This window comes from Euwallacea fornicatus, chromosome 2, assembly GCF_040115645.1.
Source record: "Euwallacea fornicatus isolate EFF26 chromosome 2, ASM4011564v1, whole genome shotgun sequence".
In the NCBI taxonomy this organism is placed as follows: domain Eukaryota; kingdom Metazoa; phylum Arthropoda; class Insecta; order Coleoptera; family Curculionidae; genus Euwallacea; species Euwallacea fornicatus.
This window is the reverse complement of record NC_089542.1, coordinates 4,061,144-4,075,567: the sequence shown is the minus strand read 5'-3', so window position 1 is coordinate 4,075,567 and position 14,424 is coordinate 4,061,144. Positions and strand designations below refer to the sequence as shown.

Below are 14,424 nucleotides of genomic sequence, written 5' to 3'. Positions count from 1 at the left end.
AAGTAATTAAAAAATTAAGCTTCAATTGATATATAGTACATTACATATTATATATATACATAGGTCTACATTCTCTACTGATGTATACGATATGTACATGTAGGAAATACGAGCTGTGAACTTATCAGATAAATTACATTACCCAGTTTATTTCTAATATGTGTACTTATATTAGTATATCATAAAAAGTGTAAAAACAACATTTTTCGATTGAAAATAATTTTTTTTAAGTTTTACTATTTAGTGCGGTTCTGTAGTGTAGTTAGAATGCGTTCATTGGAAAACCCCAGTAAAGCTGACATTGAGTGTTTGACTTTGACAATAGCTCTCACCAATCAGCTGTTTTTTGTTTACGACAATTTTTTAATTGTGATTAAAAAGAACATTTTGTAAGAATAAAAGCACAAATGGGCAAAACCTCTAAAGTTGTAGTTTGCGGGATGAAGGGGGTTGGCAAAACTGCAATTTTAGAACAAGTAATCTATGGCAACATTACACCCCAATCAGTAAGCAAACTTCCTTAACCCTTAACCCAATGCAATGTCATCCTGTACTAGGAGTTGCACCCCACTATAGAAGACATCTACGTAGCCAATATCGAGTCGGATAAGGGGGCAAGGGAGAAAATTCGCTTTTATGACACTGCGGGCATGGAAAGCTCACAGACTGCCACTGCCAATGGCACTACAACCCAACAGCTTCTTAGGCACTATTTAGTTCTTGCTGATGGGTACATTTTGGTGTATGATACTGACAAAGCGAACTCACTTGATGTCCTCCATTGCATTAAGAAGGATATTGATAAGAATAAGGACAAAAAGGAGGTAAATTGTTGAAATGACAAAAAAAGTATATGAAACTGAAGTATTTGTTTCACTTCAGGTAACTTTAGTTGTGATAGGAAATAGAACCAAAGAGAACCAGTCTCCAGATACGCAGGCTCAACCTTCAATTATAAGTAAAGCTATAGATTGGTGCAATAGGGAGAAAATTAGGCATTTTACAGCCTCGGCAATGCAAAGGTCAAGCCTCTATGAACCTTTTGTGTATATTACTAGTAAGCTAAATCCTCCTCCAAGTAAGAGCAGCTTTACCCCTTTGTCGATGGGGCGTAAAGTGCTGAAAGACACCATATAATTATGTAAAAGAGGTTATCATTTATTTAAGTGTTGTGAAATATTTATTTTTATACTTTTTATATTATGAATAAAAATTATAGTTATTAGCTTTTAATTATGCATTTTTTCTTTTTGTGTGTATGAGGTTTCAAAGACAAAAAAGTAGGCTAAAAATTTTTTTTTAAAGATATATATAATTGTGGACGGAATGGCGAATTCACTTAATATGAAGACTTATTAAGATGATAATGTAATGTTTTTTCTTTTAAATTAAAAAATATTGTTTCTTTAGGAAATGATTGCTACGTCTATAGAATGGTAGCTTAGAAATTAAAGTATTTGGTAAAAAATTTTGAAATTAATTTTAGCTACTCCGGTAAAAAACGCAATTCCAGGTAATTATTTTTTACAAGCAACAAAATTTCACTTTTTAATTGAAAAAAATTTAATTACCAACAGAATCATTTCCATGTGTATGAAATGGTAGACTATAGATTAAACTGCTTGGGAAAAAGTTTAGAATTAAGATTCAGGTACGTCTCAGGAAAATGCTAACAATTCCAGACAATTCTGGTCTTCAACCTAAATATAGGCCTTTTCTGTTTTAATAAAAAAAATTCTATTTTCTGAACGAACCACTTCTATTCCTACAGATGGAGAAATTATAAGTATATTTTAAAAGTGAAGAAGTTTCAAACATGTATAGTTTAAGTAACATACACGAGATTTTTCTTCTCCTCAGTTTTTTAAAGATTTTTTTCCATAAAGATTCTTACATGTTTTTAATTAAGAAACCCCCTTTCGTCAATTATATTTCAACATCTTGCTGCCCGGCAATTTTATCACCACTTTCCGCTGTTTACCAACCAAGTGACGTTAATTAAAGAAAGGACTAAGACATCTAAGTAACTTATTGATTGTTTTCGTGTGTTTAGTGTGGAATAATTTCAATCAGTTTACACAATCGATCCCGTTTGAGCCCGAGAACTCTTACAATTGCTGTGTACTTAGTTGAAGTACGGTGTTGTGAAACCTGTAGAGTTTGTGAAAGTAATAATTTCTCCCTAGTGACAGTACGTACGTGTATTTATAGTTTAGTTGTGGAAAAAAGTCTTATCTCTTGTTAGAAGATAGCTGCAACGTTAAACTATAGAAATAATTAATTGACCTTTATGAGAAATCTATAATAGGGCTTTATCAATTAAACCGACTTTAATCATTTTTGGATTGTTGAAATTTACTTATTCTTTATTGGCTACCTTCCATTTTAATGAATTATTATGGGCAGCAGTAAATCACCCTGAATCACTTATCATGCATTGATGGTGTTTGCTTTTTAAATTATATTAGGCTGATAAACAGTGTTTGTAGCTAACAATAAGATTTCTTCACAGTAGTATCTCGAACGCAAAAACTTAATAAATTTCACAATCATTTAAAAAAAAAGTTTAAAACTGATAGATTCATAACGTGGAGTTTTTATTATTTCAGGTCTAATTCACTATGACACTGATCTCTCTTTTAAGACGGTAAGTACCTAATTTTATCGCCCTCGTTCGGGTTTTATCCATGTTTGCTTTGCTGTTCAATGCACTATCTGGGAGGCAATAACATTAAACTATTCGATAATAGATACGAAAGACCATAAGGAACCAATTTTAATAGCTGCATTGTTTTTATGTTGAAAAACCGACACTTGAAATCTCGCAAAAAAGCAATGTAACGCATAAGTGATTGTGAATCGAAAATTTATCAAACAATCATTGTTTTCATCAATTCTAAAGACTTTAATTTAACTATCTTGACATTTTTAGCTCATATGTTTAAATTTTAAACATCTAGAAATCGAGTTTAACAATTGAATTTTTTGAATTTAACAAATGAATAATGGACAGTGCGCAATGAACGACTGTGGATAAAATAATTATTGTATTAGTAAATTAGGCACAAATATCCCTATCAACAACTCAGCTACAACCTATGTGTCTCCAAAACAGCTAAAACATGTTAATTTCGATAATATGGAAAAAAATCACGAAGTGTTAAAAACATGGTGTAACTGGCTATTATAAAAAGGATCATGCCCAGGTTTTTAATAATGAAGTAATGTCGGATTTGTCCTGTAATGATCCGAGTACGAGCTCTGGACGGCAAAATTTTTTATTTTTATTTATTTTAAAGAAATTGCGGGAAAAATTACTCACGCGAAAGTATTTTAACACACTCACACGCTTTGCGTGTGCAACGTTTGACGCCCGTGCGTTAAGAGTTACATTTTTCACTTCTTATGTAAGTAACTATTGCCTGTCACGTGTGGCAGTGTTATTTTTAACACACAATTGTATTTTATCGCATTCTCGTCAGAAATAGTTTTCTACCTAAAGAGTGTGGAAACCGATACATTACTTATCTAACAAATGCGAAAAGTGGTGCTCGATTGCTGAACGAACGGGGCTTCGCATCGTTTAAAATCGGCGTGCGGTATAGACACTTGTTGGGTACAAGATTTGTTCAACCAGCACTTTTTACTATCTTTAGTAAGTTCAATGAAACATTGGCCTGGGGTAAAATTTCTACACGAACCCATGCTGTAAGAGTATTATCACATTAGTGCCATAAAGTGCTACTTCAGCAAATGCATAAAGTAAAGCCATTTCACCGCACGCTTGTGAGAAAGAAGTATCATCAGTACATTTCGCGTCAGCGCCTAGAGATGGCGGTAATAGTATCTAAGCGTTTATCGTATGTTCCAAGGAGCAATTAGAGCGTTAGGGGTGGTAATTATAGGGTTCCAGTTGCATTTCTATGATTTTATAAATTCATACGGTTTTCATGTATCTTACGTACACAACATTTTAAATTTCGCGTTACATCATTCACGTTTCGCCATTTATTTTTTTTATCAGGATTTCTGCGAAATCTCCGTAATTCCAAAGCAAGTTTCGTCATTTCAACTATTACGCTATAATGTTTGGAATTACCTACTTGAATAAGTGCCGATAAGACTTATAAGTAACAAATCTGTTATTGTCTTTTTGCAACAATAATTGTCCATAATCTTGAAATTAAGCTCAATACATCTCGAAAACAACATACTAGTATTGGGTAATAGAATTTTACAGATATTACTCTACGTCACAAGGGGACTCCAACCCGTTGCGGAAACAAACGTTACATTGTACAAACAACGATAATGGGGTCTGCTTAGAAACGAATGTCTAACGATTTGAAAACATTACATCAGCTGATAATTTCACACACACCTTCAGCTCGGACCAATCGCGAGAAAGTTCAAAGTCTAATTTATTTTCTAGAATTCGCGCTTAGGTGTTATTTAAGTTATATTTGCGCGCTCGCAGAATTTATCACCGGTCACTTATACAGAAAAGTAACTTGGATTTAGGTCTGCTGTAGGTGGAGGCTTCATGGACATTCGCAGGTTTCAAGTCTATTTTTGTGCACCAGCACAATAGATTAAACACAGATGTTTGGAAAGTCACAAGGGTTAAAGTCTGCAGTACGTGCAAGCTATGTCGACTTCAAAGTCTTCTTTATCAGTTTATCGGGGTTAAAATGAGTCTCACTTATGATCAGTGGATTTGTACTAATAAGCTCCAATAAACTTACGTCTGACATGGGTGGAGGACGCACTTAATCATAGGTTTCAAAGTTCCCTTTACAACATCATTTAGCCCTTTTATAAACTCGGTAATTTCTTTATTCCTAAGATTGTACACGTAAGTAAATAAATAAATATAGATATGGAGGATGGCTTGTACCTCACGCTATGTAGCTGATAACCTTATGTGGGTGTCATTTACTAGCGACTTTGGACTTCAGAGGATATCATCCGTGGCCTCTGGCTTTTTAAGGAGGAACGTCGCGAATTTTCGAACCAAAGTTCGTTTTTTGGATCATTCACGCATTACGTTGAGTTTGTTTCGTTAATTACACATTTGAAATATCCATAAAAACATATTTCAAAATGTCACTGAATCAGATCAGACCGTAGGCTTATGTAAAAAAGTGCAAGTGTTAGCTAACACAGAACTAAAGAAATTTTCCAATTAAAAATGTATAATCAAGCAGTAAGTTGCAAACCTTCAACCTGAACTTGTCCTTTTACAATCGACCCTGTAGGGGGTCAAAACTTGCGTCAGAGAGTAAATTACCAAGTCAGGGGCCTGGCGAACGGGAAGCGAAAGTCGTTCGTCTTCATCTGTGTTCAGGCCCGAGGAAAGATGCAGAAGTATTTGTCTCATCGGCAACGGAATTCAAGGATCGCTGCTGAGAGTCTTGCCCTCTTTGTCTTGAAAAAGATTAAGATTTTGCGAGCATTCTAAAGTCTAAAAGTTCGTCACGGTTCTTGCAAATTTTATTACGTTCCAGAGTAGAAAAATTGTCAGCAATTTTTTCCAATTTCAGGAAGGAGAGGAAAAAAGCCATGACAAAATAATTGCGAGAACTCGCTGATAAAACTACGTAAACAATGGAAAAAATTGCTCACAATTTTTTATTTAGAATTTTTTTTTAAGAATGAGGAAAATGTGTGGTACAAATTGATGTGGATTGGTAGGAGGTTCAGGGAAAAAATAATAAAGAAATTTTTGTGAAAATCGATGGAATTCGTTATCGAGCCACCCACTCCAGAAGTTTCTTCTGCATGAGAAGATTTTTCCAAAGCAAACGCAAAACTTTGAATTTTTTTTAACGTTCCAGGACGTTTGGCGGCGATTCCCGAAGTTTACGGAAGTTTCGTTGAATTCCATGAAGTCCTTATCGATTTTTCTAATTCAGACGCTTCTTCCTCTTCAGCCAACATCATTTTATAAGTGAAAAATATACGTACTTTTTCAGTCTTCTCCCGCGCTTCCAGAACACCAAGAAATGCTATCGATCGTCCATTGTAGGTCCAAATCAAACTTACGTCATCGTTCCCGAAATTTTCAGTACTCTTCGAAAAAAGGATATTGCAATGTTGTTGTGCGTGAATTCTTCCCTTTTCTTGCATCTCGAGAATACCTTACGAGAAATCTCGACATTCCTAAAAAGGCAAAAGGTTAAATAAAGCACTGTCAGGGATTTCTCTAGTTCAAGGGCTGCTAAGGGAAGTTTGCACGTTAGTTGGTGATAGTAGCCCAAATAAAATAAAAAATAGCACTTTAAAAAATGATTTTTGTAACAAAAACGTTGCAAAAACGAAATCGCCGCTTAATGAACAAAAGTTTAGACATCGCGAGTTCAAGGATTTCATATTGTTCATCAGAGAATTATATGAGAAGTATGAAAACAATAAACAATGCTGAAGCGGTTCGTCGAAATGGGCGGAGCTCGGGGCATAGTCACTAACGATTCTAAAACGAAATTAAAAATTTTGAAATTCGCCGTTTTCTTTTTATCTCGTGTGGAAAAAAAAATCAAAATTCTCCTTTCACGATCATAAGCACAATTTCCAGAAAATTACATCCAATTTTATTTTCAAAACTTCACCAAGTTTTTTGTCCGGATTCATAAACAAAACGCGGTAAATTCAGAAAATTTCCAGTATTTTCACTAAATTTAGTCGCAGTTTCGTCAACGTCACCTTTACTAATAAACAATTAACAAATGATTGTCATAAAAATATGGGAATTGGGATTATGTAGATCTTATCTATGCAACAGAGTATGTTTCACCCGGAATACTGGAAATGATCATGTCTGGATCACAAGTCTTGCACCATGGATCAACTGTCATTGGAGAAGCTGATTAGATGGGGATGTTCAGTCATGAGTGGTGGGATGTGAACATTTTTGTATAAAATAGTGAACGGCTCAAATCTGATTTTTGTATTTAGTGCCAATTTATAGTGTCAGTGTTTGAAAATGCCTAGTAACGCGGTGGTTAATGCGTAAGTCTAGCACGATAATGTCTTCTAATGCTAGTGTAATGCTAAGCGAAAAATTTGAAAAGATTCGGTCAATGTGTAAAATTGCGAAATACCTACAGGGGAATTGCAATCTTTATTGATACCTTCAAAATTGACCGTGAACCTAGTCACGGATCGCAAGCGCTGTTGGTTATGCAATTCAGAGAAAAATTTACTTTCTTATGGTGTTAACTACCTTAAAATTGGGTAAAGGTCAGATCAAATAGGCTTTCTCCTTTCTTTTTTTCCTTCCTTTAACAGATATTTTTACTGGTTTCTCGTGACTTATTTACTTATAGACTTATAGACAATAAAAGGAGCGTCTAAAAGGGTTGAAATTGCCAGTTTTACTCACCAAAAATTAGAGATGCGGCAGCAAAACTCTGAATGAAGGTCGAATGCACTAATAATTTTCATTTTTTTATAATATTTTTGAAAAACTGCTAGAGACTTTAAAATGCGAGATGCGTCACTGAATTCTGTATAGATTATCAATGAACGTTCTCCTGAAAAGCTGGAAGTTCCCAGTTAAACATACAAAAAATCAGGGCATACCGAGTAAAATCGATAATTGTGGTCAAATTCACTTTTTCACATTTAATGTTTGTAATACTTTCAAAAACTTCCAGATACACTGATTTTTATCATAAAGATAATCTTAAACCACAGTGTTGTCTTTGACATTTTGATGATTTTTAATGATGTGTAGATACGCCCCTGATTTTTTGGATCGTCTTGCGACCTCACAATTAGAATTTTTTCGTGTTTTTTATGACCAGAGGCAAATTTGGTTTTTTAAAACTGTAACAAATTTACCAAATTCGGTAGAATAAAGTTGAGTTTTAGTTTAGGAAAAACTTGATTTCCTTCATCTACCGTTATATTTTCAACTTCTGTCGGTGTGATCCCTTTTTTTTATGCGGGTGTTTCATACTTACAAACTGTGTAATGTGCGTCCCTGCTTTCATTTACTTTAAACACACGTTTTTCCCATTACAAAAGACCCTTATAGCGCTCAATGCATCATAGAGCATTACCGCGCTGCCCACCATGGATCTGCCATAGGAACTAATATCTCGAAAACCGATAAAGAAGCTTATTGTTTAAACTCCAATTCTCCTTTCTTTTTAGAGGAAATTTTACCCGTCACCCGTAGTTTCCATTAAAACCGAAAATAACTCGATCCTTAATAAACCAATTCAGGCCAAGCCATACACAGCTCGCAACTTTAGCTCCGTAAACGCACAAAGACCAAAATAACCGTTTACTGAAATGAAAAATACGTATCGTGTTTATTCATTTTTTCACATTTTCCTCAGTGTTATCTTTGTTTTCTCAAAACCTCACGGTATTCAAACGTTTCTAGAACCCAGATGGAAATATATTTTATTGATGTGGACCCGGTACCCGGTCTTATCTCCTACAGCTAGTCAATAATCCCGGGAGATAGTGAAAAAGTGGGGGTTCTCCAAACCATATAAAGCAATCTCCAACCTGCTTATTCGCTTGTACTACACACGTCCTCCTTTGTGCAGTGTTCGGTTTAAACTTTTGTTTCAATTTAACCTTAAGGCTGGCTAAGTCCGTGATAGTTAAACTTGTCCCCAAGTACCACCGTAAAAATTGTTTCGTTTCCAAGTCAGATAAAATCTACTTGAAGTTCATATTCGGTTTCTATTCTATGTACCATAAGAGTTACACTTAAAGAGTCGCTGAAACTTTAGTAGTTAAAATGCCTGATATCATTGAAAGTGGCAGATCCAGCACATCGTAAGTAATTCTTAACCAAAGTCATCTTTGTTAAGTACTTAACTCTATCAAGGTACTAGAAAGCTTGTTTTAGTCTGAACTGGGTTTTAATTGCAGATACTCCAGCGAAGCTGGAAAAGCAATCAAGAACCGGAACCTCAATGTGGGGCTGTTCCAGCAGCTTAGAGGGGTCAGCGTGGTCAATGGAAATGTCAAAGATTTAACACCCAAGGTATGTCATATATTTGGACGATGTAATAATGAGGCCTCAACATTAAAATCATGACGTTTTCCCACACTTTATTATTATTTAATATTCAAATTGTAGTTTCTTTATTATTTTAAGACTTTGCCTGGGAATTTAATTTGAATTTTTTCAAGAATTCCTTAAATGTTCATGTTTCTTTCAAATTTGGTTTAGATGGGTCGTCGAGCCATTAGGCTTGTTAAGCGAATCAAAGCAAACTCTGCGTTTTGAATTTTAGATCGAATTCAGTTCTCAGCAAGATAATTCTCAAAAATATCTTATTTTTTTCTAATAAAATTTCAAGTCTAGTTTCCCCCTTTCATTCACATATTCTCTAACTGTATTTCCCAGTCGAGGCTTTGTCACAGCAAAATCAATATTTTTTCCACAAAAATCTGTGCTTTTCTAACAAAGCAAAGTGACTCGAAATTGAACTTATAATTGCATTTTAATTCCAAATCTTTCTGTGAAATTGTGGAAGGTCAGATTCAAGTTTTCATTTATCCTTTGTTTTGAGAAAACATTTTCATAAATTTGCAAATTTCTGATAACGTTTTAAAAATCATTATCAGGGTCCGTACAATATTAATCGTTCTTTTCGAGTTGAATACTTCCTAAATCGACGACTTGGGTGAAAAATTAATAAATGTGCATTTATTTTATTTCTAAGTATCGATATCAGGTCCTTCAAAGATTTGTTTTTAGGTTGAAACATTCACCTGAAATGTGGATCGGGATTATATAAAATTCGTTTTTTTTTGCAGAGAAATTTGTGCTCTTCAAATAAAACATTCAGAATCGGAAATGATTCATTACAATTTTTTTAAAGCGAGAATTTAATTTTTATGAAAAATCTTTCAAAGCGGATTCAATTTATTTTAGATCTCCACTCTAGTCCTTACTGGCTGAGAGTTTTACAAATTGAGCAATTTTTATGGAAAATCATTTTATTTGAGGAAAAATGAGAATTTTCTTTAAAAATCTTTCAGAATTGTAGCCACATTCATTTACATATTGAGGCGAAAGCTCTCTCACTAAAGGAGAAATGTGCATATAACAAAGTATCGCGTTATACAAAACAATCTAAATTTTTCTGTTAAATTGTTCAGAACAGTAATCAGCAAATGAGAAAATTACATGATCCTTTATCGAACCCTCATAAATCTGACAAAATATCATTTTCCTGATAGATCTTTTAGGGCCCAGTGTAATTTCTCTGAAGTTTCATTTAGACTTCGTTTTGTTGAAAGTTCCAGAAAATAGAAAATTTACATAAAAAATAATGAATTAAAAAAAAATCGAAATCGTAATTCAGTCTTTTTTTTTGGAAAATCGTTACCAAAAGTTTCCATTTTCTTTTCAAATTCTCTTTGTTTTTTTATCTTGTATTTGTCTTATACCTCATGATACTTTTCTCTCATTATGGACCAGGAAACCATTTTACTTAATCATTTCATGAAATAATGACCACAAAACAATTAGGAAATTCCAATAAACGAGTAAATTTAATGGAGAATGAACGACCATGATCAGACTATTTTCATAATACCATAATCGGCATTAATCCAGTATATTCCTTGTTTCCTCAGCTAATTTAAACACAACAATTATTAAGGCAATTTTGAATTGTCGAATAGATTCCACTTAAATTAGACCGTATCACCTTTAAAGTAATTAGGAAAATTTATACATTTGCCTGTTAAATATTAACTGTAACAACACGGATTCTTTGGGCGTGTAGGTCAAACTTTATGTGGAAGAAAAAATCGATTTGTGCCATCCTGAACGAGTGCACATTTGCGATGGAACCGAAAACGAGAACAGCCACCTCATCCAACTTATGCAGCAACAAGGGACCATCGTTCCTTTACCCAAATATGATAATTGGTAAGTTACCACCTTGTATAACAATTCTAGACATCTGGCGCCATCTCACATCAGCAATTCATTATAATCGCTTTCAATTGCGACATCTATCAGTTTTAATTTTTACTTGACTACTGCCCTCTATAGTTGGTTGGCGCGAACAAATCCGGCCGATACCGCTCGAGTGGAATCGAAAACCTTCATTTGCACCGAGAGTCGATCTGAGACCATTCCGACGCCGGTAGATGGCGTTAAGGGCACTTTGGGCAACTGGATGTCCCCGGAAAAGATGAACGAGGCCGTTAAGGAGCGCTTTTCCGGTGAGTTGGGTTTTGACTTTGACGTATCAATAACGTTAATACGTCAATATTATTTTAGGTTGCATGAGAGGGCGCACTATGTACGTGGTGCCGTTTTCCATGGGACCGGTAACGTCGCATTTGTCTAAGATTGGGATTGAACTAACGGATTCTCCGTACGTCGTAGCTTCAATGAAAATTATGACAAGAATGGGGTAAAAGGCTTAACTCCGGCGTCTATTTCCTGCGTACTAAAATGCGCTTCTCTTCAGAAACGAGGTGCTTAAGAAGCTCCAAGAAACTGACGAGTTCGTTAAATGTCTCCATTCGGTGGGGACTCCGTCCAGCGGTTTTATCGAAATGCCTAGCTGGCCTTGCGATCCAGAAAGAACTATAATCTTGCACAAGCCCCAAAACAACGAAATCGTCTCCTACGGAAGCGGTTACGGGGGTAACTCTCTGCTGGGCAAAAAATGCTTCGCCCTCAGAATAGGTTCCACTATCGCCCGAAGAGAGGGATGGCTTGCGGAGCATATGCTGGTCAGTTTTTGCTCGCAAAGCTACGGATTTAGGGTAACCGACTTGCCCCCTTAGATTCTGGGCATAACCAATCCCAAGGGGGAAAAACGCTATATCGCAGCTGCCTTCCCCTCTGCCTGCGGCAAGACCAATTTAGCCATGATGACCCCCAAACTTCCTGGCTTCAAGGTGGAATGTGTTGGAGATGATATTGCCTGGATGCGATTTGACAAAAATGGACAGCTCAGAGCTATTAACCCGGAAAACGGCTTCTTTGGAGTCGCTCCAGGTGAGTCAGTATTGTTTCTCGTTTCGCCAACTATAAACTCTAACCTAAACATCACTAACAGGTACTTCTACTAAAAGCAATCCCATCGCAATGAAAACCATCTTCAAAGATACGATATTCACTAATGTAGCGGCCACTAGTGACGGGGGAGTGTTTTGGGAAGGGATGGAGGATGAGGTACGTGCAGGAGTCACCATCACTGACTGGACCGGAGTAAAGTGGTCTAAGCAGCTGAAAACGCCAGCGGCACACCCAAATTCCAGGTAAAAGTCGTTGTCTTCTAAAATATACTACTTCGAGACGTATCTAGAAACTTCGAAAATGTTCTAGAAAGTTTTAAAAACACAAATCCCAGATTTTACAGTTTCAAATTTATTGCTAGGTTCTGTACACCGGCTAGTCAATGCCCTATAATAGATCCCAAATGGGAGGACCCAGAAGGAGTACCAATTTCCGCGATTCTCTTTGGAGGGAGAAGACCCCATGGGGTTCCCTTGGTCTATGAGGCAATGAGCTGGCAACACGGTGTCCTCATTGGAGCAGCCATGAGATCCGAGGCTACAGCTGCTGCTGAGCACAAGGCAAGAACCTCTATCCCTGCACTATCTCTCATTATTTCCCTTACCATTCCACTAACATTCGCATGATAAAACTCTTCTTCTCTTCCTTCCAATTAGGGTAAAGTGATTATGCACGACCCCTTCGCAATGCGACCTTTCTTTGGCTACAACTTTGGCGACTATCTCCAACACTGGCTTTCAATGGAAAACCGGTCCTCCAACTTACCAAAAATCTTCCATGTCAACTGGTTCAGGAAAGGGTCGGACGGAAAGTTCCTTTGGCCCGGTTTCGGAGAAAACTCCCGCGTTTTGGATTGGGTGCTGCGCAGACTAAACAATGAGGACTGCGCGCAGAAGACTCCGATTGGTCTAGTGCCTTCTGCCGGGAGCTTGAACTTAGAGGGACTGCACGATAATGTGGATATGGAGCAGCTGTTCGGCCTAGAAAAGGAGTTTTGGCTGGAAGAGGTGTTTGCCATTGAGAAGTACTTCAAGGAACAAGTGGGCAAAGATTTGCCCGCTCAGGTGACACAGCAATTGAGGGAGCTTAAGAAGAGGGTGGAAGCTATGTGAAATAGATTAAGTTTTGAATACATGTATTTTTCCATAATATAAGATAAAGTTATACGCGCCCAATGGGCTCTAATATACTAATAAATACCACTTCCATTTTTACAATTTTTTTTTAGTTTTAAGGGTTATTTTGTATTGTTATGATTATTTTTTAATAATAAATAAAACATATTTCACGTGGTGTTTTATTGGGAATTAGGTAATAGAAAATAGAAATGGAAAATTTCAAAAAAATCTAAATTTTTCAAGATATTTTATAGGTTTTGAGAGGAAATCTGGCGTTAAAGGGCTGAAATCTTTCAATATTCAACTTCAAGTTATACGATTTGCAAGATTGTTTCTGGGCACCAGGGTCGTATTAAGCAGAACGTGAAGCGGGGCCAACAACTCGATCAGGAAAATGCGCTTAATGCTAAGGAATTTCAAATAAGTTTTTTAATAAATTTTAAATATTGTCCCAAGGGAAGATAAAGTCCAGTAACGTTAAATCCGGTCTATAAGTTGCTCAATAGATCGTGCGTGTCTCTTTGTGAAGAAGGCACTGATTTCGTGTTATTACTCAATGCTTCTAGCTACTTAGTTTTAGTACTAACCAAGGAATAAAAGAATTAGATCATCGAAACTATTAGACTAATTAGAGTAAATCTTAAAATTATTGATATGAATTATTATTAGCACCATTTTAATCACAGTGAGCATTTATAAAATTGGAAGTGTTCTTGGAACCACTAATTATAAATTATCTCAGATGTACTTCAGAAATTTTTGGGAATCAACCTAAAAGTTGAAATACGGCAGAGTTTCTGCAGATTAGTAATTGCAAATAGGTAAAAATAGGCACCGTTTTAGAGATTTGCAAGATTTCCGACCAATCAGAAATTAAGTGCTAAGGGGTAAAAAAATATAGCGATTCAGCTACACGCGGCTTACACAAATATTACTTTTTTTCATTCTACAAGGTGTCAAAGTATTTTTTTTATCATTCTATAAATTAGGAATAAATGTCACAGTTATTGACTATTTACAAACTGGAAATTGTTACTCGGAGATTTTTAGATTTTTGGTCGCTCATTTATCCGAGTACTAGGTGGTACCTACTAGGTATACCGGTATGAAGTGAGCGTCAGGATATAAATGTCTCGATATAGGGCAATTGTTGCAAACAAACCATTTTTAGTGTTTGCCTGGTTGGTATGCAAACTGCAACAAACATATTTAGTACAAATCAAGTCTTTGAACAAATAACAATATATTATTTCATTGTGCCAAAAATGTCGAAATTTGTACCACAAAATG

At 35.8% G+C, this 14,424-nt stretch overlaps 2 protein-coding genes across 5 annotated transcripts; both read left to right on the top strand.

Moving 5' to 3' along the window:
• Positions 1 to 320: 320 nt before the first annotated feature.
• kappaB-Ras (NFKB inhibitor interacting Ras like 1) lies at positions 321 to 1,233 on the top strand. Its single transcript, XM_066291274.1, has 3 exons — positions 321 to 506; positions 558 to 824; positions 883 to 1,233. The coding sequence occupies exons 1-3, from the start codon at positions 408 to 410 to the stop codon at positions 1,135 to 1,137; spliced, it is 621 nt and encodes a 206-aa protein (XP_066147371.1). The 5' UTR covers positions 321 to 407; the 3' UTR covers positions 1,138 to 1,233.
• An 807-nt stretch (positions 1,234 to 2,040) lies between these two features.
• Positions 2,041 to 13,304, top strand: LOC136344807 (phosphoenolpyruvate carboxykinase [GTP]-like). 4 transcript variants are annotated; one of them, XM_066292608.1, is made up of 11 exons: positions 2,041 to 2,191; positions 2,610 to 2,647; positions 8,893 to 9,007; positions 10,764 to 10,909; positions 11,036 to 11,208; positions 11,267 to 11,402; positions 11,460 to 11,727; positions 11,782 to 11,995; positions 12,057 to 12,258; positions 12,378 to 12,576; positions 12,673 to 13,304. In XM_066292608.1, exons 2-11 carry the CDS (start codon positions 2,622 to 2,624, stop codon positions 13,126 to 13,128), a joined length of 1,935 nt encoding a protein of 644 aa, XP_066148705.1. In that variant the 5' UTR covers positions 2,041 to 2,191; positions 2,610 to 2,621; the 3' UTR covers positions 13,129 to 13,304. The 4 variants fall into 4 exon arrangements, with proteins under 4 accessions (XP_066148705.1, XP_066148713.1, XP_066148723.1 ...); XM_066292616.1 differs by having other exon boundaries at positions 2,043 to 2,195; XM_066292626.1 differs by lacking the exons at positions 2,041 to 2,191; positions 2,610 to 2,647 and adding an exon at positions 6,990 to 7,008.
• Positions 13,305 to 14,424: the final 1,120 nt, after the last annotated feature.

Excerpts from the sequence above, each read along its gene's own strand:
- kappaB-Ras (XM_066291274.1), top strand. The coding sequence starts at position 408 with ATGGGCAAAACCTCTAAAGTTGTAGTTTGCGGGATGAAGGGGGTTGGC. Across the intron at positions 507-557 it reads GCAACATTACACCCCAATCA|GAGTTGCACCCCACTATAGA; the intron begins GTAAGCAAACTT and ends ATCCTGTACTAG. Across the intron at positions 825-882 it reads AGAATAAGGACAAAAAGGAG|GTAACTTTAGTTGTGATAGG; the intron begins GTAAATTGTTGA and ends GTTTCACTTCAG.
- LOC136344807 (XM_066292598.1), top strand. The coding sequence starts at position 8,759 with ATGCCTGATATCATTGAAAGTGGCAGATCCAGCACATC. Across the intron at positions 11,209-11,266 it reads CGTTAAGGAGCGCTTTTCCG|GTTGCATGAGAGGGCGCACT; the intron begins GTGAGTTGGGTT and ends ATATTATTTTAG. Across the intron at positions 12,577-12,672 it reads CAGCTGCTGCTGAGCACAAG|GGTAAAGTGATTATGCACGA; the intron begins GCAAGAACCTCT and ends CCTTCCAATTAG.